This window comes from Hyla sarda, chromosome 5 (assembly GCF_029499605.1).
Source record: "Hyla sarda isolate aHylSar1 chromosome 5, aHylSar1.hap1, whole genome shotgun sequence".
In the NCBI taxonomy this organism is placed as follows: Eukaryota; Metazoa; Chordata; class Amphibia; order Anura; family Hylidae; genus Hyla; species Hyla sarda.
This window is the reverse complement of record NC_079193.1, coordinates 7730772-7756263: the sequence shown is the minus strand read 5'-3', so window position 1 is coordinate 7756263 and position 25492 is coordinate 7730772. Positions and strand designations below refer to the sequence as shown.

General features: G+C 45.4%; 1 protein-coding gene across 1 annotated transcript; it reads right to left on the bottom strand.

Moving 5' to 3' along the window:
• Positions 1-2043: 2043 nt before the first annotated feature.
• Positions 2044-25492, bottom strand: LOC130272853 (stonustoxin subunit alpha-like). The gene is made up of 4 exons (XM_056518816.1): positions 25380-25492; positions 13619-13666; positions 4669-4773; positions 2044-3469 (listed from the first exon to the last, which is right to left on the bottom strand). Exons 3-4 carry the CDS (start codon positions 4748-4750, stop codon positions 2058-2060), a joined length of 1494 nt encoding a protein of 497 aa, XP_056374791.1. The 5' UTR covers positions 4751-4773; positions 13619-13666; positions 25380-25492; the 3' UTR covers positions 2044-2057.

Sequence of the window (25492 nt, the reverse complement as noted above, 5' to 3'; positions counted from 1 at the left end):
CATGATCACACATATACATAGACCTGGTGGTGGTATCTCCTTCTGAGTGTGTGATTATGTACATGTAGCATAGCTGAGTATCTGATCGTGTGTATGCATGACCACTCACACACTCAGCACTGCTACATACACATGATCACACACTCAGCTCTACTATATACACATGACCACACACTCAGCTCTGCTACATACACATGATCACACACTCAGCTCTGCTACATACACATGATCACACATATACATAGACCTGGATCTCCCTCCCTGCTCCTGCAGCAGTATTCTGTAGGGCACCATAGTTACTCTACACAGGTGCAATCTCCTGCACGCACCTAGAACAGTTACAGACTAAATGAGCAGCCAATCAGGGCTGTTCTGTGAGGAATCTTTGAATATTCATTAGGTGCTTGAACAGGGGACTTGGGAGGGTGACAATGCGCCCTGGGACATCCATGACACATTGTACCCGATATGGCAGCACAATAGAAGCCTATAGGGGACGACAACAGACTAACTTCTGAACTACTGAACTTCTGTCAGGCACAAGAGCCTAATGCAGGCACAGAACACAACGCCAGTGCATTAGACATAGAACGTAGACACAGAACATAGACACGGGTATACATTTTATTTTTACTCAACCTGACCTGTATATGTTAAAGGATAACTCCAGTATGGAAAAATCAAAAAATAACTTCCTCTCATATTAACGATAATTTACTCACCTATTCATGAAACTTTATTTCACAAAAATTGGTCCTGCCGTTCTTCCAAAATCGCCGCCGAAAGTGCCTGTGACATCATGAATATGGCCGCCATGTCCCATGAGTCCCCGATTTAGCTTCCTGTAATCTCTTCACCGCCCTCCTGCCCTTGCTCACTCCCATCTATTTAATATGTAAGCCCACCCTCTTCTGCGCTGAATGAATTGCGCAGGCGCAGAGCTCCGGCCGAAGTCTGTAAGTTTGCGAGATTGTTAGCTTACACAGCGCATGCGTGTGGGGTGAATGCTGGTTGGCTAACTACTCATACACTGATGTAACAGCACTGAGCCTTTTGCGGCTGCGCTGCGGCAGCACTACAATTGGACTGTGGATCGGGGAGTAAGCTAGAAGGGCTCAGCCAATGACGGCTGTGCAAAAATTTATATTCAAAAGTTGGGAGTGGCTGACTTCGGGGACAGGAGGCATAGAACTGTCCCGCAGTATGCCGGGAAAGCTGAAACTTCGACCACAAGATGGCCGCCGCAATAGGAATGAATGGTGGTCGAAAATCAAAGTTCGAATGCACCTATAACACTTCCTGTCGGAGCAAAAAAAAAAGCATGGGAACAGACAAAGAGTGCAAGAGGGATAATGTAAGTGTACTGCAAACTTATATAACTTTACCTAATGGAGTAGATTTTACATACTTTTATTATCCTGGAGGTCTCCTTTAAGCGCTGCAGTACTCTATTAAAGGGGTACTCTGCTGCTCAGCGTTTGAAACAAACTGTACCGAACGCTGGAGCCGGCGAAGGGAGCTTGTGACATCATAGCTCTGCCCCCTCATGATGCCATGCCCCCTCAATGCAAGTCTATGGCCATCACGCCCCCTCCCATAGACTTGCATTGAGGGGGCTTGATGTCATGAGGGGGTGGGCATGATGTCATAAGTGGGCTACGACGTCACAAGCTCCCGGCGCCGGCTCCAGCATTCAAAACAGTTTGTTCCAAATGCTGAGCAGTGGAGTACCCCTTTAAGGTTTAACCTACAAAAAACAACTGATATGTGCAACTAAGAAGGTGAAGGTTATAGATCCCGGAGAATGTTTATTCATATTACCCTATTCACCTACAGGAAGGAAATCTGCAGGAAACCCTCAGACCCGTAACCATAGCAACTGTGGAACTACAAGGCCCAGGTATCTCCTGCAAAGTGGCATTCTTCAGGTTTACTGCACATACGTGTATACAAGTAAAAGGAGGACCTCGCGTAATGAAATCCCATTTATATGTCTGCACAAGGACTACACAGAAATCAGTCTGATAGATGAAGCAGAGCTCTCAATTATTAGGGATTCACTTACTGCAGGTACAATAGTTGGTCACAGGATCTTTGCTATAATAATGATGTAAGGAGATTCCAGGAGCCTTACTGCACATAACAGAAGTCACCAACCTCTTGTAATGTGTATACTCTTCAGGTCTAAATAAACCACTCACAAGGTTCTTAGCAGTCATTGATGTCACATTTTCTTTAAACCATTCCTCAGTTTCCCCATCACTGGAGATCTCCTGATAATCCGTTGGTTCCTCATGAAGCCAGGACTCTAAGTGCAAGAGATACAAGTCCTTATACTCCAGGGCAAAGTTAAAGCACATTGTACAAAAATAGTTTGGATCAAGAATTTCTTCTATCAGTTCTCTTTGCTCTGTCACAATCTTGAATTTCCCCAGTTGCTTTAATAATGAATAGACGTAATCCATCTCCCGACATCTTCTGTCCAGAAATGTTCTGATCTTCTGGTCGCTGAATGGAGATCTTTCTTTCCCGGTGAGAAATTCCTCCAGACTAGACTCTTCCATATACCCACCACGTACAGAGGACAGAACTTGGGACAACTTTCTCTGGGACATAATCCTAAAGTGCTCGAAAAGTTTTTTGAACTGTCTGATTTTGTTAGCGAGAGCTGGGAAAGTCATGGCGGCCGGATGTCCCATCATATCATTGCACTCCATGATGACTTCTGACATTTCCCGCATGATCTCCTCGGCTGTGAACACCAGATGATCACTTATCTCTTGGACCAGACGGGCAGCTCTGGAGTCCAAATCTTTCAAGGGGTGCAGAGAGACTTGTATAGGCACAGCCTTTTCCCCATTCTCCCCGATTAGATTTGGGAGGCTGGTGTAGATTTTCACTACTTCTTCATAAGTAGTCGGGTTTCTTTCCAGAGCGAAGTCCCCTTGAAACTTACAGCTGAAGTGACGGACGACTTCTCTCTCGGTGTCATTCATCCTCACGTCTCCTCTTAGTTCTCCTATCTTCATCACCATTCCTGTAAGTTTTCCTTGAACATCTTTAACTTCTTCAGAGTTGGTAACTTTCTGGTCAAATATGAAGAATGCCTGGGCACCATATAAGATACCAGTCACCACATGGGTTGCTATCTTTTTGCTAAACACTTCTTTGTAGGTGATGTTCTTGTAGGAGAGATGTTTCATAGACAATTGGTCAAACCTGGTGGTCCTCTTGTACTTCAGTGTGACTCTGGCTTGTTTCTTTGATTCCTTTGTATCATTCAAGAATTTTCCAGATCCGCCGACATTGACCATGCCGCTCAACACACTGATCTTTAATTCTCCAGAGAGATCCAGAGCAGACGACTTATCATAGAAGGAGTCGGAGGTCAGAACTTCAAAGTCTGTGCTATTGTGAGGCCTTGTGGAAAGATTGTTTTCCAGATCATCCTTGTTCCATAGAGTGATACCTGAGACCATAAAGAGAAAACATTGAACATTATATATTACTTAGAGTAGAGGAGACTGTATGATGACTCTCTGAGCACTACTATGAAATAACTATTAAACTCCACTGCTGGGACCCTCAACTATTATCTGTAATCTGTGGGGGACTCCTGCAGTAGATGCTCAATTCCTCAGCAGCACCCCCAGAGGTGAAATGAAGTATTACACAATTCTTATTAAAATAAGACATTAAAAGGGTTTACTCAACCCAGAAAACAACTATAAAGCAATATTTCTTTATTATCAAAATTACACACAGTTCTATAAATCACATATATGACACAGGGGGCATAGAAGAAATGGGTAGAAGAAAGCCTGGATGGCGAAATGCGTCGGAGCTGTGGTGGTAACTGGGGTTGGGGTAACACTATTGTGTGTTGTATACTTTGCATGCTTTTTTCCTGTGGTCAGTTACTGCTATACACTGCAATCTGTAGTGCACTAGTCACTTTATATGGTATATCCTTGGTGATTATTTTGGATACATGATCCCGCAATTACAGTAACCTATGGGACAGTTCTCTCATTGTGATGATAATATATCTCATGTAACCCACCACTATTGTTTTATATACTTTTCCTTTGTTGGGTTATCTATCCCTTTTATTTTTTTATGCAATTTTAGGGCATTTGTCTTTTCAGCCCAATGAGTATCACCCCTCTCCCCGGTACCCATTTCTTCTATGCCCTCCGTGTCATATATGTGATTTTATTGAACTGTATGTCATTTTAAGAATAAAGACATTGTTTTATATTTACCTTTTGGTCTTTATAGTGGTTTGTCCTTTTTTTTTTTGTATAATATTTTGTATATATATATATATATATAATCACTAGACCACACACTATTTGATGCAGCTTATGCTTCTATAAATAGGTTACACCAACCCAGAAAATAATACCATAAAACTAAGAAAGGTCATTACTTTCTGAATAGTCGTGGAGGTGGGGTGAGGGGGGGGGGCGGAACCTAACCTCTGGGACCGCTGCCAATCTTAAGAAAGAAAAGGAAGCCATTTTCTCGGCACAGTGGTTCTCCACTGCACCTTATACTGCAAATTCTTAATTCTAAGGGATGAGTTGAACCCAGCAGACCACAACCAACCAACAACTCATTATTCTCTGGGATGGGAATGACTATATATATTGCTTATAGAGATACCTGGAATAATCTTCTCTTCACGAGCATCATACAACATCCCAAGGGTGAAGGGACGTCCTAGAGATGGGATTACTAAAGCCATTCTGATCAATGTCCTTGGCTGACCTGTAATGTAATAAAGAGAAACACGAGTTTATAATTTCAGTAGTTACAGACAAGATCTACAAGGAATTACAACAATTTACTTTTTACTTTATTCACTTTTTGTTGGGTCTTCAGTTCTAGCCTTCAATAATTTTCTACAGGTGAAATCTATTCAGTTTCTATGCACCTTATCATGGGGCTATTATCCAGGGCTTAACCCCTTTCTGGTTTATTGATTTATTCACTCTGGGCATTTTGTTGTGTTTCCCCACTGTTTACACATCTTTGTACCTGTGACAATGTATACATGAATCTGATGTACCCTGACCAGATCCCCCCCCCCCCCCCCCCCTTCCTGCCCCTGTGGATTTGGATTTGTATCTCTTATTACTTTATATTCTTTTAAATGTTTGTCCTATTGTTGTACATCTTAGACCAATTTTATGTGGGACAAAGAAGCGAACAATACCCTTTGGAGAATGCGCTGCTGTGGTCCAGTCGAAAAATAATCCAATGTATGTGCAGAAATGATCCAGCCAGAAAATGAGGAAGTTGGATCTGTTTATTAGGCAAAATATACAGATGCAAGCAGGATAACGCGTTTCAAGGGACAGCAACCCCTTCTTCAGATCAGTACTGCTACATAGTGATACATACAGGGTTTATATACACTTGAAATTGGTGCCAAAAATAAAGGGGAGGAGCCACAGAGGAATACAGTAATAGGAGAAAAATAGGCAATAGAGCTCATAATAGACATGCCAGGTAATATATGGTTAGTGGGATATAGTAGTAACGTGTTGTGAGGCTGTAGTGCCAGTATAACAGAAAGTGTGGGAGTTTAAGAATTGTTGTGCGCACCGGAGCCCGGTCTAGCCGGAGCACCCAGCGGAAATGCTGGTTACTAGGACTGCAGCACACGCGTCACGTGGTGCGGACGCGTAGTCAGGGAGATGCGTTCTGTGTGAGGAGGCGCCGCTGACTGGGGCAAGAGGTCACCTGGTTAAAGTTTGTATCATCCAAAACTATATTTACAATTCTTTAGGTGCTAGAGCTGAGATCTCCCAGCATTCCTTGCTAGGAGGTAGCACTATCTGCTCCTACATCATTTATAAGGAGAAATGGAGGCAGCACTATCTAAACCGTCATAATTTACAGAGAAAAATGGAGGTGGTTTCTATATCAATCAATTAGAAACAGAAAGGCAGCACTGTCAGTGTCTATATAATGTATAGGATAATATCATGTATAGGATGAAACAGGGAGGCAGCACTGTCAGTGCCTATATAATGTATAGGATAATATCATGTATAGGATGAAACAGGGAGGCAGCACTGTCAGTGTCTATATAATGTATAGGATAATATCATGTATAGGATGAAACAGGGAGTCAGCACTGTCAGTGCCTATATAATGTATAGGATAATATCATGTATGGGATGAAACAGGGAGGCAGCACTGTCAGTGCCTATATGATGTATAGGATAATATCATGTATAGGATGAAACAGGGAGTCAGCACTGTCAGTGTCTATATAATGTATAGGATAATATCATGTATAGGATGAAACAGGGAGGCACCACTGTCAGTGCCTATATAATGTATAGGATAATATCATGTATGGGATGAAACAGGGAGGCAGCACTGTCAGTGCCTATATGATGTATAGGATAATATCATGTATAGGATGAAACAGGGAGTCAGCACTGTCAGTGTCTATATAATGTATAGGATAATATCATGTATAGGATGAAACAGGGAGGCAGCACTGTCAGTGCCCATATAATGTATAGGATAATATCATGTATAGGATGAAACAGGGAGGCAGCACTTTCAGTGTCTATATAATGTATAGGATAATATCATGTATAGGATGAAACAGGGAGGCAGCACTGTCAGTGCCTATATAATGTATAGGATAATATCATGTATAGGATGAAACAGGGAGGCAGCACTGTCAGTGTCTATATAATGTATAGGATAATATCATGTATAGGATGAAACAGGGAGGCAGCACTTTCAGTGTCTATATAATGTATAGGATAATATCATGTATAGGATGAAACAGGGAGGCAGCACTGTCAGTGTCTATATAATGTATAGGATAATATCATGTATAGGATGAAACAGGGAGGCAGCACTGTCAGTGTCTATATAATGTATAGGATAATATCATGTATAGGATGAAACAGGGAGTCAGCACTGTCAGTGCCTATATAATGTATAGGATAATATCATGTATAGGATGAAACAGGGAGGCAGCACTTTCAGTGTCTATATAATGTATAGGATAATATCATGTATAGGATGAAACAGGGAGGCAGCACTGTCAGTGTCTATATAATGTATAGGATAATATCATGTATAGGATGAAACAGGGAGGCAGCACTGTCAGTGTCTATATAATGTATAGGATAATATCATGTATAGGATGAAACAGGGAGTCAGCACTGTCAGTGCCTATATAATGTATAGGATAATATCATGTATGGGATGAAACAGGGAGGCAGCACTGTCAGTGCCTATATGATGTATATGATAATATCATGCATAGGATGAAACAGGGAGGCAGCACTGTCAGTGTCTATTTAATGTATAGGATAATATCATGTATAGGATGAAACAGGGAGGCAGCACTTTCAGTGTCTATATAATGTATAGGATAATATCATGTATAGGATGAAACAGGGAGGCAGCACTTTCAGTTTCTATATAATGTATAGGATAATATCGTGTATAGGATGAAACAGGGAGGCAGCACTGTCAGTGCCTATATAATGTATAGGATAATATCATGTATAGGATGAAACAGGGAGGCAGCACTTTCAGTGTCTATATAATGTATAGGATAATATCATGTATAGGATGAAACAGGGAGGCAGCACTGTCAGTGTCTATATAATGTATAGGATAATATCATGTATAGGATGAAACAGGGAGGCAGCACTGTCAGTGTCTATATAATGTATAGAATAATATCATGTATAGGATGAAACAGGGAGGCAGCACTCTCAGTGCCTATATGATGTATAGGATAATATCATGTATGGGATGAAACAGGGAGGCAGCACTCTCAGTGCCTATATGATGTATAGGATAATATCATGTATGGGATGAAACAGGGAGGCAGCACTGTCAGTGTCTATATAATGTATAGGATAATATCATATATAGGATGAAACAGGGAGGCACCATTTGCGGCCCGTGGAACAAAAGTTTGTGGCCCACACCAGGGATGTGTGATTTGTATTGCCCGGGACATGCAGTTCCGGGCGCCAGGCCGGTGGTTTCTTCAGGCTGGAAGGCTTCACTTACCCCGCCCTCCTCCTCCCCGTCTACGGTTGGCCGGCCCGAGTCTGATGAAGGACGTCGCTCACGTGACATGCCTCCGCAGACCCGCACAGGAGGATGTAAGTGACGTCACTCGTCAGGCCTCCGGCGGAGAGAAGCGCAGCTCAGGACAGGCAAGTGTGTATATGTGTGTTTGTGTGTGTGAGAGAGTCGGGGGGAACAACAATGCTACCTAATGTGGGGAACCTGCTGCCTACCTAATGTGGGGAACCTGCTTCTACCTAATGTGGGGAACCTGCTACTACCTAATATGGGGAACCTGCTACTACCTAATATGGGGAACCTGCTACTACCTAATGTGGGGAACCTGCTACTACCTAATGGTGGGGAACCTGCTACTACCTAATATGGGGAACCTGCTACTACCTAATGTGGGGAACCTGCTACTACCTAATGTGGGGAACCTGCTACTACCTAATGTGGGGAACCTGCTACTACCTAATGGTGGGGAACCTGCTACTACCTAATGTGGGGAACCTGCTACTACCTAATGTAGGGAAACTGCTACTACCTAATGTGGGGAACATGCTACTACCTAATGTGGGGAACCTGCTACTACCTAATGTGGGGAACCTGCTACTACCTAATGTGGGGAACCTGCTACTACCTAATGTGGGGAACCTCTTACTACCTAAGGTGGGGAACCTCCTATTACTTAATGTGGAGAACCTGCTACTACCTAGTGTGGGGAACCTGCTGCCTACCTAATGTGGGGAACCTGCTGCCTACCTAATATGGGGAACCTGCTGCCTACCTAATATGGGGAACCTGCTGCCTACCTAATGTGGGAAACCCCCAGAAGTAGCACCCCCCATCATCCTTAAGCTCATGCTATTACCACATGGGGTAGGAAGAATGGGGGGTTGCTGGTGGATGATGAGGGTGCTACTGCTGGTGGGGGGTGTTGCTGGTGGATGATGAGGGGCACATGATGGGGGCATTATATGTGAGGGGTGCATGATGGGGGCATTATATGTGAGGGGCACATGATGGGGGCATTATATGTAAGGGACACATGTGGCACAGCCTCTACCTCCAGTGGCCCCCAGATAATTTGAGTTTGAGACCCCTGATGTATAGGATGATATGATGTATAGGATGAGACTAGGTACTATCTTTGAGTACATAATTGTCAGTGAGACAAGAAGGCAGTGTTATCTGTTCCTTACAGGAAGAAAGAGGTAGAAAGTACTATCTGTACCTACATAATGTTCTTAAAGGAAATCTGTCATCAGAATCACCCACACTAAACCTGTTACACAGGCTTGTAGTGAGGGTGATCCTGATTAAAACGCTTCTTACCTGGTTAAAAATGGTTCAGCGCTTCTTCAGATATCTATATTTTTAGTTTTTTGTAATTCCCTGGCTTGGGACTCAGTGGGAGGTGTTATCATCTGGGACTCGGCCACACGTCATTCTAGCTGGGCGGAGCTGCCGCCCGGTTCATGAATATTCATGAACTTATCCTCCTGGTCTAATTCTTCTTTCTCGGTCTGGTGTGGAGGGCCGCGCATGCGCCGCGTTCCGTACACCCGGAAGCGGCGTTCTCCCCCCGGCTTCACTCAAGCTGCGGCCCTATACAAGTAAGAAGACGGGCTGCATAAGTGAAAAGCCGGGGGTGGGAGGAAGGGAGGGACTGGGGGGGTGTATTTATTCACAAACAGACCGAGAAAGAAGAATTAGACCAGGGGGATAAGTTCTTGAATATTCATGAGCCGGGCGGCAGCTCCGCCCAGCTACAATGACGTGTGGCCGAGTCCCAGATGATAACACCTCCCACTGAGTCCCAAGCCAGGGAATAACAAAAAACTAAAAATATAGATATCTTAAGAAGCGCTGAACCATTTTTAACCAGGTAAGGAGCGTTTTAATCAGGATCACCCGCACTACAAGCCTGTGTAACAGGTTTAATGCGGGTGATTCTGATGACAGATTTCCTTTAAGAAAGCGAGAAGTATTTATTGTCTATATATTATTATTTATGATCAAAAATATATTGGCGCTCAGGTGAAGAATGGATATGGAACACAGTAATATATAACTCCGTTTTATTATATAAATATACAGGTCTAGAGAAACCCCAGGGTGCTTGTGACCCACATCAACTTACCGGTATCTCTATAAATAGAAATCAGGATAAAACACATATAAAACAACCATAAAACTAAAATAATGTCTGACTGTTCGTTAATATAAAGTTGGTTAATATGTCACCATTTTACAAATGTTATAGAAAAGTAACGAGTTATAAGCTTCTATATCAGTTCATTGCAGCTGTATAAAGTGCAGGAAAAGATAAAATGTAACAATCTGTATTTATTAACACATTCAAAATAGTTCATTGTTTGTAATCGTTGTAACAACACTGTTTAGTTTTGCATAGTTCTTATACAAATAGTCTGTTTTTACCTAGGAATATTTTCATATATCTCTTATGTCCAGTGGATGATACAGAAATTAGTGCTACCTCTATATACAGTGATCCCTCAACTTACAATGGCCTCAACATGCAATAGTTTCAACATACAATGGTCTTTTCTGGACCATTGTAACTTGAAACCGGACTCAACATACAATGCTATGGAATCTGCGAAACGTGTCAATGGCTGGAAGACCCGACCAATTAGAATGGACAATTCATTGGTAAAACCCCTGTATTCCTAAAGTGCATGCACTGACTGGTGTCTGGTAGAGCCCCCTACAGTACAGGGAGGTATTACATGTTCTGTACTCTTTACCTGTATTACTGAAGTGTATGCACTGACTGATGTCTGGTAGCACCCCCTACAGTACAGGGAGGTATTACATGTTCTGTACTCTTTACCTGTATTACTGAAGCGTATGCACTGACTGATGTCTGGTAGAGCCCCCTACAGTACAGGGAGGTATTACATGTTCTGTACTTTTTACCTGTATTACTGAAGTGTATGCACTGCCTGGTGTCTGGTAGCGCCCCCTACAGTACAGGGAGGTATTACATGTTCTGTACTCTTTACCTGTATTACTGAAGTGTATGCACTGACTGGTGTCTGGTAGAGCCCCCTACAGTACAGGGAGGTATTACATGTTCTGTACTATTTACCTGTATTACTGAAGTGTATGCACTGACTGGTGTCTGGTAGCGCCCCCTACAGTACAGGGAGGTATTACATGTTCTGTACTCTTTACCTGTATTACTGAAGTGTATGCACTGACTGGTGTCTGGTAGCGCTCCCTACAGTACAGGGAGGTATTACATGTTCTGTACTCTTTACCTGTATTACTGAAGTGTATGCACTGACTGGTGTCTGGTAGCACCCCCTACAGTACAGGGAGGTATTACATGTTCTGTACTCTGTACCAGGGTTACCTGCTCCTTTGGACACCAGGTGAGGGCCGCTCCATGTTACTTTTTTAGGACACTGTGTACTGTACAGGACCCTGAAGAAGCTCCTGTCCTCTACATAGACCAGTGTTTCCCAAAGAGGGTGCCTCCAGCTGTTGCAAAACTACAACTCCCAGCCTTCGGCAGTCCGGGCCTGCTGGGAGTTGTAGTTTTGCAACAGCTGGAGGCACCCTGCTTGAGAAACACGGAAATAGACAGTGATTACAGCTCCCATCAGATCTTTCTTACTTTTATATGTAAGGATTTGCTTTATCTGTATTAGTTATCTACTTATTTTTCTTTAATCCTCACTTTCTCCTATTTTTGGATGACATTTTGGGGGTTTCAGAACCAATTAGAAGGTTTCCATAGAATTATGGTCTCAACATACAATGGTTTCAACATACAATGGTCGTCCTGGAACCAATTAATATTGTAACTTGAGGGACTACTGTACCTCATAGAGCGCTTGTGTCCGCAATGTGTATAATATAGATGACATCCTCCTATGAAAGTAGGTAGCAATAGAAATTAGGTTGGTGACGAGCGCCACTCCCCCAGATGCGGTCTTGGTATCTGCCGTCTCTATGGCCCCGATTTATCAAACTGTGTGAGAGAAAAAGTGGAGAGATTTTCCCCCAGCGACCAATCACAGCTCAGCTAACGAGATCTAGTAAAGTGAAAGCTGAGCTGTGATTGGTTGTTGTGGGAAAATCTCTCCACTTTTTCTCTCACACATTTTGATAAATCTGGGGTTACGAGACTGATGGCCTTGGCGTTGTATGCCGCTTTCCTTAGCCTAGATTGATGGTAACGTGACTGATGATTCTGAAGGTCCGTCAGACTGGGCGTCACCGCTGCGCAGGGCTCTCTACCTGCTATGTTGGCGCATCTTGACGCTCCGGTCAGCTGAGCGTGCATGGAGAAGTGCACATGTCTAAAGCGTGGAGCCACTTGCAGAGGGGAGATAGCAGCAGATGTGAAAGGCCGGGAGGGTGAATGGCAGAGATGGTGGAGTTCGCCCGTTGGCTTATTTGATTGACACTTCACAGTTTAGAAACTTTGTGTCCTAGACACTTGATAATATTAAAAGGTGACAATAACGTCTTAAAACATCACCTTTTAATATTGTCGTCCTCTAGTGACATTGCTCTATTCCATTGAGGCTTCAGCTCCATAAGGACATAGGGGGAGATTTATCAAAACCTGCGCAGAGGAAAAGTTGCCCATAGCAACCAATCAGATCGCTGCTTTCATTTTACAGAGGCCTTGTTAAGAATGAAAGCAGCGATCTGATTGGTTGCTATCGGCAACTTTTCCTCTGCGCAGGTCTTGATAAATCTCCCCCATAGATCCCGGATCCAGGCTATAGACATGGGCATTATTGTTCTGACACTCCACAACATGGAAAGGTGAGAATGTGCCATTAGTTGGTTATTGTGGGGTTTTCTGATCTGGAAGGATCCCCCTATAAGGGGCTTTGCCTTAGTTCTTTTTTCTTTCTTTTTTTAACCAATTTTATCAATTATGGGGAGAGACAGGGAGACAGTACTAGCTGTATCTACAACATTTACAGGGAGAGACAAGGAAATAACATTATCTAAACATGTATAATTTACAGGTAGAGATGGGGAAGTAAAACTTTCTGTACCCGTATCATTTACAGGGAGAGACAAGAAGGCAGTAATGACTGAGATTACATAATTTATAGGAAGAGACAGGAGGGCAGTACTAACTGAGCCTACATCATTTACAGGGAGAGACAAGAAGGCAGTAATGACTGAGATTACATAATTTATAGGAAGAGACAGGAGGGCAGTACTAACTGAGCCTACATCATTTACAGGGAGAGACAAGAAGGCAGTAATGACTAAGATAACATAATTAATAGGAAGAGACAGGAGGGCAGTACTAACTGAGCCTACATCATTTACAGGGAGAGACAAGAAGGCAGTAATGACTGAGATTACATAATTTATAGGAAGAGACAGGAAGGCAGTACTAACTGAGCCTACATCATTTACAGGAAGAGACAAGGAAGCAGTCTGTCTGTCACATCACCTTAAGTTACCTAAATGGTTAAATTGAGAAGAGTTTTGGACTCTTGTTACCAGAGACCATTGTGGTAACTGAGAGGACAGTGACACATACCTGAGAGTTATATGGAGCTAAACCCCAGCCTGGTCCACACGTGGTCACCTGAGACAGATACAAAAACTGATCAGAAATGGTAACAAGTAGGTCATATTACTTTCTCCTCATAGCAATATTAACAAGATCTTTAATAAGAAAAAGTATAAATACTGCATGTAGTTTGAACTGACCCCAACCCACTTATGAATCTCAACAGTTTAGGTTTCTGGTTACCAGGTTGTATTATTAGGCTGCTTTCACACTATAAAGTTCACCCGTTAATAAACGTACGTTATAATGTATTGTTAAGGGACGTTTAATAACGGGTGAATTAATGGATGCTAATGGCTGAATAATGTCTATCCAAATAACGGGCATATTCATCCGTTTAGACCCATTATAACATCCGTCATGAACTGCCTTCAGACTCCCACAGCCAGGACTACTACTACTCCCATCATGGAACAGTCTTGTTCCCATGATGGGAGTAGTAGTTCCCGGCTGCTGGAGTGTGCTGGTTACATTAGTGTTTGTACTACTACCCCCATCATGGAACAGACTCTGTTCCATGATGAGGGTTGTAGTACAGGGGCTGAAGGATAGATCGCACCGGGTCTCACTTCGGATACCCGATCGATCAGAAGTTATTAAGCAGGGGAGCCGGCGGCATGGTCCGCAACCCAGTGATCACAATGTATTTTTTACTTTAATTTTTAAATTTCCCGCCGGGAGCCCTGAATGGCCGATACTGAGGAGCCATTCAGGGCTCCCGGTGGGGTTTTTAAAATGGACAATGTGAGGGGACATATGTATATTAAAAGTGTTGTGAGGGGGGGCAAGATATACAGCGCTTCAGGGGGGGCCTAGAGTGCTATATACAGTGGGGATCAAAAGTTTGGGCACCCCAGGTAACAATTTGTATTAATGTGCATAAAGAAGCCAAGGAAAGATGGAAAAATCTCCAAAAGGCATCAAATTACAGATTAGACATTCTTATAATATGTCAACAAAAGTTAGAATTTAATTTCCATCATTTACACTTTCAAAGTTACAGAAAACAAAAAAATGGCATCTGCAAAAGTTTGTGCACCCTGCAGAGTTAATATCTTGTACTGCCCCCTTTGGCAAGTATCACCGCTTGTAAACGCTTTTTGTAGCCAGCCAAGAGTCTTTCCATTCTTGTTTGAGGTATCTTTGCCCATTCTTCCTTACAAAAGTAACATAGTAACATAGTTCATGAGGTTGAAAAAAGACCAGAGTCCATCAAGTTCAACCTATATCCCTAATGAGTCCCTACTGAGTTGATCCAGAGGAAGGCAAAAAAAACTCTCATAATAGAGTTAAAAATTCCTTCCCGACTCCAAATATGGCATCAGGATAAATCCCTGGATCAACGTTCTGTCCCTATAAATCTAGTATACATAACCTGTAATGTTCTTACTCTCCAAAAATGCATCCAGACCCGTTTTGAACTCTTTTACAGCGTTCACCATGACCACCTCCTCCGGGAGAGAATTCCACAGTCTCACTGCTCTTACAGTAAAGAACCCCTGTCTGTGCTGGTGTAGGAACCTTCTCTAGACGTAGAGGATGCCCCCTTGTTATAGATACAGTCCTGGGTATAAATAGATCATGGGAGAGATCTCTTTATTTATATTTATACATAGTTATTAGGTCGCCCCTAAGCCTTCTTTTTTCTAAACTAAATAACCCTAATTCTGATAATCTTTCTGTGTACTGATAATCTTTCTGTGTACTGATAATCTTTCTGTGTACTGATAATCTTTCTGTGTACTGATAATCTTTCTGTGTACTGATAATCTTTCTGTGTACTGATAATCTTTCTGTGTACTTCCAGTTCTTTGAGATTTCTGGGCTGTCTGTCTGGGGTGTAGCTGTGTTGTGACTAAAGGGTGTCTGGTTAACCCTTTCTATTCGTGACGCCAGGGTGAGGGCTCCTCTGTCATGCTTGTCCTACTGCCACCCTTCCCAAGAGTGATAGGGAGGTATAGAATAATTGAATGTCCACAACCGGAGAGTTTGCTGAAAACAGTTGGAACTTTACTGAAGATTTTATGCAAGCTTCATAACCGGAACAGTCTCTATACATGCAAAGTCTCTTAGAGATTGACAGTAGTGGGAACCTTAAAGGGCTTGTGCACTGCCCTGCCTTTCGGAGCTCCGCTCACAGCGTCCGGAAGTTCATTACTCCGAACACTGTGTGCGGGCTTCCCTGTTCGCGGCCGCCGGGCGTGACATCACGCCCGGCCCCTCGTGACGTCTTGCCAGCCCCCTCAACGAAAGTGTATGGGAAGGGGGCACGACCGCTGTCTCGCCCCCTTTCCATAGACTTTGGTAGAGGGGGCGGGCGTGACGTCACGAGGGGGCAGGCGAGACGTCACGAGGGGCCGGGCGTGACGTCACGCCCGGCGGCCGCGAACACGGAATCCCGCACACAGCGTTCGGAGTAATGAACTTCCGGACGCTGTGAGCGGAGCTCCGAAAGGCAGGGCAGCGCATAACCCCTTTAAGTGATTTAGAGTCCGTAGACTGATATGCGTTGTTCCAGGGGATTTAGTTTCGGTCCAGCAGTCACGCTAGCTTTAGCGGGGATTTAGTTTAGAACTCACGGTTTAGTTTAGCTGAGGCCGGCAGGTTTTCTGGCCTAGCTTGTCTTTGAAAGTTGTGCAGATCCATCCTGCTAGTCCCGCATCCACGAGAGCAGCAACCCAAGAGAGCGATAATTGGCTACAGCTCCCTTCTATCGGCAGGGGCTGGACTAGAGCTAATTGGTCCAATACTTCTGTCAATCACCTTTACAAAGGGTTATGGGTAAACATGTGACCCAAGGACCTCCAAAGGTCCCCCAACATACCATAGAGGAATTAACATAGTCACATGACCGAAGATCCTGCGACGCTAACAAGGTAAGCATATTAATATACATTATATTAAATATATACATTATTAAATATACACATTTAAGCATTATAGAAGAGGCGACTAGGGTCTCTCCCACCTGGGGGACCCTACTTGAACGTAGTAACTCTGACTTTGGGGACCACCATACAAGGCACAATATACAATACGGTACCGGGACACCACAAACCACCTTACTTAAGATAAGTCGGCCTCGACGTCTGTCCCCTAAGACAGAGGGACGAAGTGAAGGTTGCTTCATGACAGTCCTGGGCATCACTTTTCAAACGACCATTAGTCAGGCTGTATAAACACTATAAGGTTATTTAACTTTTTTGAGGTACAAGCATATACATTGGTAAACTCATGAACAGGATTACTTGGTTCATGAATTTTGTAACAGGATGATATTATTGTTATGCTGAGCGCTCTGGGTCCCCCTCCTCCTCCGGAGTGCTCGCGGCGTCTTCTGCCCTGCAGCGCTCCGGTGACGCTGCTCTGTTGTGCACGGCGGGGATGCGATCCGCCTAGCGGTTGTGCCCGTCCGTGGATCGCATCCCGTCCCACTCACCTGTCCCGATCTCCTGCTGGGTCCCGGTGCACGCGGCCCCGCTATCTAGGGCACGCGCGCGCCGGGGCTCTCAGATTTAAAGGGCCAGCGCACCGCTAATTGGTGCCTGGCCCAATCAGTCTAATCAGCTTCCATCTGTTCCATGTGCATTTAAGTCTGCTTCCCCTTCCGTTTCCTGCCGGATCTTGTTGCCTTGTGCCCTGTGAAAGCGTTATAGTGTGTTCCCAAGCCTGTGTACCCAGACCTTCTGCTGTTGCCCCTGACTACGAACCTCGCTGCCTGCCCTGACCTTCTGCTACGTCTGACCTCGCCTCTGTCTAGTCCTTGTGTACCGCGCCTGTCTCAGCTGTCAGTGAGGTTGAGTCGCTATCGGGTGGAACGACCTGGGGGTTACCTGTCGCTGCAAGTCCAACCCGCTTTGCGGCGAGCTCTGGTGAAAACCAGTAACCCCTTAGATTCCGGTCCCCTGGTACGGCCCCCCGCGGCTTCTTCTTTACCGGGCCTTCCCAAGGCTTACCAGGACTATTCAGATGTATTCTGCAAAAAGCAAGCAGAGGTCTTACCTCCACATAGGCCTTATGATTGCCCTATTGACCTTCTTCCTGGTACCACTCCGCCCCGTGGCAGGATTTACCCTCTTTCAGCCCCAGAGACTCAAGCCATGATGGAGTACATCCAGGAGAACTTAAAGAGGTGTTTTATTCGGAAATCCTTATCCCCTGCTTAAGCGGGGTTCTTCTTTGTTTCTAAAAAGGATGGATCCTTACGCCCATGTATTGACTACCGTGGTTTAAACAAGATTACCATCAAAAACCGCTATCGCCTGCCTTTGATCTCCGAACTCTTTGACCGTCTACGTGGAGCAAGTATCTTCACCAAACTGGATCTAAGGGGCGCGAATAATTTTATTCGCATCCGTAAAGGTGATGAGTGGAAAACCACTTTCAATACCAGAGATGGACATTTTGAATATCTAGTCATGCCCTTTGGGCTCTGTAACGCCCCTGCAGTCTTCCAGGACTTTGTTAATGAGATCTTTCGGGACTTATTGTATACCTGTGTTGTGGTCTACTTGGATGACATCTTGATTTTTTCCTCTAACTTAGAGGAACACCGTCGTCATGTCCGTCAAGTGCTCCAAAGACTCTGTGAAAACCACCTATACGCTAAATTTGAAAAATGTCTCTTTGAATGCAACAGTCTTCCTTTCCTAGGTTATCTAGTCTCTGGCCAAGGGCTTCAAATGGATCCAGATAAACTGTCGGCGGTTTTGGATTGGCCACGCCCTTCTGGACTCCGTGCTATCTAACGTTTCCTGGGATTCGCCAACTATTATCGACAGTTTATTCCCCACTTCTCAACCATTGTGGCTCCTATTGTGGCTCTGACTAAGAAGAATGCTAATCCAAAGTCTTGGCCTCCACAAGCGGATGAGGCCTTCAAACGTCTCAAAGCTGCCTTCGCCTCTGCACCAGTTTTGTCCAGACCTGATCCGTTGAAACCATTTTTCCTGGAAGTAGATGCTTCCTCAGTCGGAGTCGGAGCCGGAGCCATTCTTCTACAAAAAAAAGCTACTGGACGGAACATTACTTGTGGTTTTTTCTCAAAGACTTTCTCTCCGGCAGAAAAGAACTACTCTATTGGAGATCGTGAACTCCTGGCCATCAAGTTAGCACTCGAGGAGTGGAGACATCTTTTGGAGGGTTCCAAACACCCCATTGTCATTTACACTGACCACAAGAATTTGTCTTACCTCCAGTCCGCTCAGCGTTTGAATCCTCGCCAGGCTAGATGGTCGTTGTTTTTTGCCCGCTTCAACTTCGAGATACACTTCCGTCCCGCTGACAAGAATATCAGAGCTGATGCTTCCGTCCCGCTGACAAGAATATCCCTCCCTCTCTCCGCATTCCTAACTCTTTTCATGTCTCGTTACTTAAATCTGTTATCCTTAATCGTTTTTCTCCTAAGGTTCCTGTTCCTGTCCCTGTCTCCGGTTCCTCTGATGTCTTTTCTGTCAAACAGATCCTCGCCTCCAAGGTGGTCAGAGGTAAAAAAAAAAAAAAAATTGGGGTGGATTGGGAGAATTGCGGTCCTGAGGAGAGATCCTGGGAGCCTGAAGCCAACATCTTAGACAAGGACCTCATTGCCAGGTTTCTTGGCTCCAAAAAGAGGGGGAGACCAAAGTGGGGGGTACTGTTACGCCGAGCGCTCCGGGTCCCCCTCCTCCTCCGGAGCACTTGCGGCATCTTCTGCCCTGCAGCGCTCCGGTCAGCAGCGCTGACCGGAGACGCTGCTCTGTTGTGCCCGGCGGGGATGCGATCCGCCTAGCGGGACGTGCCCGTCCGCGGATCGCATCCCGTCCCACTCACCTGTCCCGATCTCCTGCTGGGTCCCGGTGCGAGCGGCCCTGCTCTCTAGGGCGCACGCGCGCCGGGGCTCTCAGATTTAAAGGGCCAGCGCACCGCTAATTGGTGCCTGGCCCAATCAGTCTAATCAGCTTCCATCTGTTCCATGTGCATTTAAGTCTGCTTCCCCTTCCGTTCCCTGCCGGATCTTGTTGCCTTGTGCCCTGAGAAAGCGTAATAGTGTTTTCCCAAGCCTATGTACCCAGACCTTCTGCTGTTGCCCCTGACTACGAACCTCGCTGCCTGCCCTGACCTTCTGCTACGTCTGACCTCGCCTCTGTCTAGTCCTTGTGTACTGCGTCTGTCTCAGCTGTCAGTGAGGTTGAGTCGCTATCGGGTGGAACGACCTGGGGGTTACTTGCCGCTGCAAGTCCAACCCGCTTTGCGGCGGGCTCTGGTGAAAACCAGTAACCCCTTAGATTCCGTTCCCCTGGTATGGCCCACGCCATCACCTCACTGACACAGAGGATCCACCACCAGTGTCCTCTCCGCATACCAGTCCGGATCCTGACAATTATTATACATGAGATACATCCTACTTAACATTCTTGAATCTTACTAGATATTTTTGAACCTCACTAGACATTTTTGAATCTCACTAGACATTTTTGCCATATTAGTTACCTGTTTAGTACACTGAGGGCTTTACTGGCTTGCCTGAGGCTATCTACCAATAAACTAGCTACTAGGGTCCATTGGCTACACGCTCTTATCCCTAGAACAGAACAGATAAACCTTACCTTAGTTACCTTTTTGATTACGTGTATTATTTTTTAGCTCGCAAGAGCACCTACTGGCCGGGCAGGGCATCTCGCACGCGTAAGAGAAAGAAGAGAACAGTTAGTGTACATAACAGTGGCAGGAATTGGAAAATTACATAAGCTACAATTCCTAAAGCCTTTACTTGAGTGTGAGATATTTTTGTTGTTTGGTGTACTAAGTTTAAGTGTAAGTACACTTAAGTGATTAGTTTGAGGTACTATGTGCACAGTTCTACATGAAAGGTCAGTCTTGATACCTTAAGGGTAGCTTTCCCTGTGTAGACCTTTGAGATGGTGTTAGTGGTGGGTGACGGAAATGTTACTCCCAGGGGAGCTGAGAGAGCCACCTACTAGCAACTACTACAACGCCTATTATTTACATTTTTCTTTTTGTGTACACATGCACAAGGCTATTTTTTCCGTGTACAATAACCATTTACATTGAGTTACCTTAGCACAAATATTTATTAAACACTCCAACAGGGTTCAGGTGCATTCACCTGATAAGTGCAATTAGAGCAAGGAATATTACGTTACTTTTGCGGAATTTACACGTAAACAGGCACACAAGGATCATCTGTCCACCTGCACTAAGAGTCCAAATATCACGGCTAGCGCTGTTTAGCCGGGCACACACTTACGAATTTCCTACCGCTAGGAGTCTCTTGGTCTAAGGACCAGGCACAAAAGCTTGATGGTTACGGTTTCAACTAGAACAGTCTTAGCATAGTCCTGCTAGGCACACTTCTTGAACATTACAGAAAAGTCTGTGAAGACAAAACTTTAAGAATAGATAAGTGTCACAGTTTAGACGAAACTCTTGCGATGACGTCCTGCTCCTCTCCTGGAGCCTCTACCCCTCTCAAGATCACAAGCATGCAAAGAATTGATGTGGCTTTCCCACACCACTTTAGTGAGGGTAGAGTGTGACACTGTAGGGTTAAGATTTATAGTTGGTGCTGGTTGAGTCGGCCCCACCTCCTCGTCGGGAGTGGGCCGCAGCACTTTCGTTGGTACCTGGTGGGCAGGCCAAACCTCCGCGCCAGGAGTAGGCCTAGGTACAGTGGCTGGTTCCCCGCAGTTTAGGTCAAACCTCCTTGGTAGGAGTAGGCCTGGGCACTTTGCAGGATGCAGAAGGAAGTGGCTGCTGCTGTAGAAATTCCTCCTCAGACTAGTAGGTGGAGGCATCAGGAGCAGGTCATTTCGGCCTCAGCTGGAAGGGGTACGCCGCCCAATCAGTAGATGGAAAATACTTGAAAGGAAGCTGGGTTTGAGCTGCTGGTCTGGTGACTGGGGCAGCCCACTCTCCTCGCAGGCCCTGGATGGGGGTGTACTCCACTATCTCACCCACCTCCAAGGAATGGAACTTTTTGTTGATGTATGGCCTCTGGACAGCTCGACAGTTTACGAGGATGGTATAGCCGGTGTGGCAATGAGGGTACCGTGTCGAACTTGGCCACTGTTGCTCTGCGACGTTCCAAGGGCTTCTCCCCTTCTCGGGGATGATCCCACATGCGAATATAGAGTGCCTCCATTTCTTTGGTGTTTTCTTGGTAGCGGATCCTCTCCTCATGAGGCAGATGAACATGCTTGGGGGCATAAAGTTCTCTGTGTCGGCCTTTAACTTTGCCATCACTTCAGCTAACTTGGCTTCCTGACGGGCCCTTTCCCTCTGTGCCTTAGGGACCGGTGGAAGGGACTTCCCAGGCAGGGGTTGGAGAACATCATGCATGTACTGGATCATTTCGGGTTCATCCCCAAAGGTCCATTTAGGCAATCTTGGGGAGCGCGGTCGTGCACTTGGCAAAGCAGACAGGGGTATTTCTGGCTCAGGGCTGGTGGAGGAAGAGAATGCAGCTTCTGATGGTGTACTTACAGAAGACTCCTCCGTCAGGATCTCAGCCCATGAACCCCATGTCCGGTGGTGAGGGGACAATCTCACCGGTGAAGATGCTCCAGGTGTCCCAGCGATTTCCCCTGGAGGGGTATCCGGCCAGTTGTCGTCATCGTCAGGCAATGGGGGAAGATTACAGGCCCCCTCTTCATCCAACGATAACTGCTGCAGATGGTCAGCTAGGTCGTGGAACAGTTGGGCTGCGACCGCTGCAACTTTCCTTTGTTCCGGTGCCATCTTGGTGCGCACGCCACGTGGAACGCTGCTCTCTGCCATGTCTGTACTCTCCGTCTCTTCCTTGTGCAGACTAAAGAGGTCGCTGTGCAGGGCTCCTTTTATAATGGGCTTCTCCAAGACGGCTGCTGGCCGGAAGGACGTCATCGGTTCAGCCCCGACTTCCGGTCCCCCCGGAAACAACAACTAGGAATTTAAGTTCCCTTTCGGCTGCGATACATTTACTTGGTAGCCACGCCCAGGGACGGGTCGTGGCGCATCACGGGCTTTCTTCACGCGCTTTTCCGGCAGCAGGTTAACTCTTGCATCGCTGACCGGACCAGAGGATCGTAGCATACATTCACTTCTCACTTTACACATTTCTGCAGCAAATAAATTTTCGCCTCCCCCCTTACTTTTCGCGTGTGCTCTCTGCACGCGGCACCATACACAAAATTCTGTACACTTAGATGGTGCTCCGTAACACATTGGTAAAATCTTTTACATAGGGGGAGTACACTTTAATTGGTAGCAACAGCTAGAGGCACCCACCAGTATCCTGTTCGTAGGATGCCAAAAAGCTATGTGATAGCCTGGGGGAGTAGGGTATATGGGGTGTAGCTGTGCAGTGACTAAAGGGCGTCTGGTTAACCCTTTCTATTCGTGACGGCAGGAAGAGGGTTCTTCTGTAATGCTTGTCCTACCGCCACCCTTCCCAAGAGTGATAGGGAGGTATAGAATAATTGAATGTCCACAACCGGAGAGTTTGCTGAAAACAGTTGGAACTTTACTGAAGATTTTACGCAAGCTTCATTACCGGAACAGTCTCTATACATATAAAGTCTCTTAGAGATTGACAGTGGTTGGGGCCTTAAGCATTTTAGAGTCCGTAGACTGATAAGCGCTGTTCCACTGGATTTAGGGGCTTTAGTTTCGGTCCAGAAGTCACGCTAGCTTTAGCGGGGATTTAGTTTAGAACTCAAGGTTTTGTTTAGGCTGAGGCCAGCAGGTTTTCTGGCCTAGCTTGTCTTTGAAAGTTGCGCAGATCCGTTCTGCTAGTCCGGCATCCACGAGAGCAGCAACCCAAGAGAGCGATAATTGGCTACAGCTCCCTTCTATGGGCAGGGGCTGGACTAGAGCTAATTGGTCCAATACTTCTGTCAATCACCTTTACAAAGGGTTATGGGTAAACAAGTGACCCAAGGACCTCCAAAGGACCTCCAACATACCATAGAGGAATTAATATAGTCACATGACCAAAGGTCCTGCGACGCTTACAAGGTAAGCATATTAATATACATTATATTAAATATATACATTATTAAATATACACATTTAAGCATTATAGAAGAGGCGACTAGGGGCTGTTTCACCTGGGGGACCCTACCTGAACGTAGTAACTCTGACTTTGGGGACCACCATACAAGGTACGGTATGCAATACGGTACCGGGATACCACAAAAATATGACCCCCGCCAGCACATATATATGTATATATCTATACCCCTCGCCAGCGCATAATGTGACCCCGCCAGCGCATTTGTCTTAATTTTTTATTGCAGCGCTATATGTGACAAGTATATCTATCAGAACGCATTCAGCAGCCGCCGTCCAGATGATCGTGATAGATATTCTATTCATTCATAGCGCCGGCGGCTGCATATGTATATAGATGTGCTGGGGGGCAGACATATAGCGTTATTTTTCTGACGGCCGTATATTAACGGGTGAACTTTATAGTGTGAAAGCAGCCTTAGGGTGGGTTCACACTACGTTTTCTCCCATACGGGAGCGCATACGGCAGGGGGGAGCTAAAACCTTGCGCTCCCGTATGTCACCGTATGCGCTCCCGTATGTCATTCATTTCAATGAGCCGGCCGGAGTGAAACGTTCGGTCCGGTCGGCTCATTTTTGCGCCGTATGCACTTTTACAACCGGACCTAAAACTGTGGTCAACCACGGTTTGAGGTCCGGTCGTAAAAGCGCATACGGCGCAAAAATGAGCCGACCGGACCGAACATTTCACTCCGGCCGGGTCATTGAAATGAATTACATACGGGAGCGCATACGAAGGCATACGGGAGCGCAAGGTTTTAGCTCCCCCCTGCCGTATGCGCTCCCGTATGGGAGAAAACGTAGTGTGAACCCAGCCTACGATGAATTGCAGTGATGAGACTCCAACCCCTCTGTTTACAAGGCCAGAGGATTCATGGGAAATGTAGGCAGCATGACACATTCAAGTTTGGTCTCAAACACATAACTGGCACATCAGCTGAATCAGGGAAACGTAATTCACAAACACCTCTATATTATTCTATAACTGTAGTCTATGCTCCACTATATAAGAAAAAAAAAAACATTTCCTGGAGTTCTTCTTTGAGGTTACTACACTGACATCTAGTGGCCAGACTATAATATACCAGGATAGGTGAAAGTGAAACTAAACTGTATGGCGATGTTACAGGGGTTAAAAGGTTGTATGTTGTTTTTTTTTACATTGCAGTTGTTACACAGGGCAAACTGCAGCCATAGAATAAGAACTTTTTAACCTGCTAAAATGATGAGATCAGCCAAAAAACTATTGTTTGCTCCTGTGTAGGCTAAATAAATAAATAAAAGTTACTATTTTTATTTTATTTTTAATTAAAAGCCGGGGTACGTGCTTTCAAATCACCCAAGTGCAAGTGTTCACACAAAAAAACGTGCACGAGGATGCGGACCATCGCAAGCCCTTCTGCAACAGGAGAGAGGCCCCCAACAAAGCAAACCCTTCGCCTCCGGGCCAAAAGGCACCTGCAAGGTTCCAGGTACAATGTTCCCTTTCGCCGAAGCTACTCAGGGACCGAAAAGTGTTCCTTGCGAACAACTAGTAGGCGTTAACCAAGTTGCCATCGAGGAACCAGTAAAAGCAGGAATGCCACGGGGCATGGGAGGGAGGAGAGGAACCTGATGGCCGCACACACCAGTTACTAATAAGACAAGTGAAGCAACTCAGACAATGAGGATCATTACTTACACAGCAGATTATGGTGGAGGCTCCGGCTGGAGGTTCTTTGTTCTTCTCTTTTCTGGTGACTGTACAGGGCGGATGGGATTTCACCCTTTCACTTTCTCCTCCTTCTCCTTCTA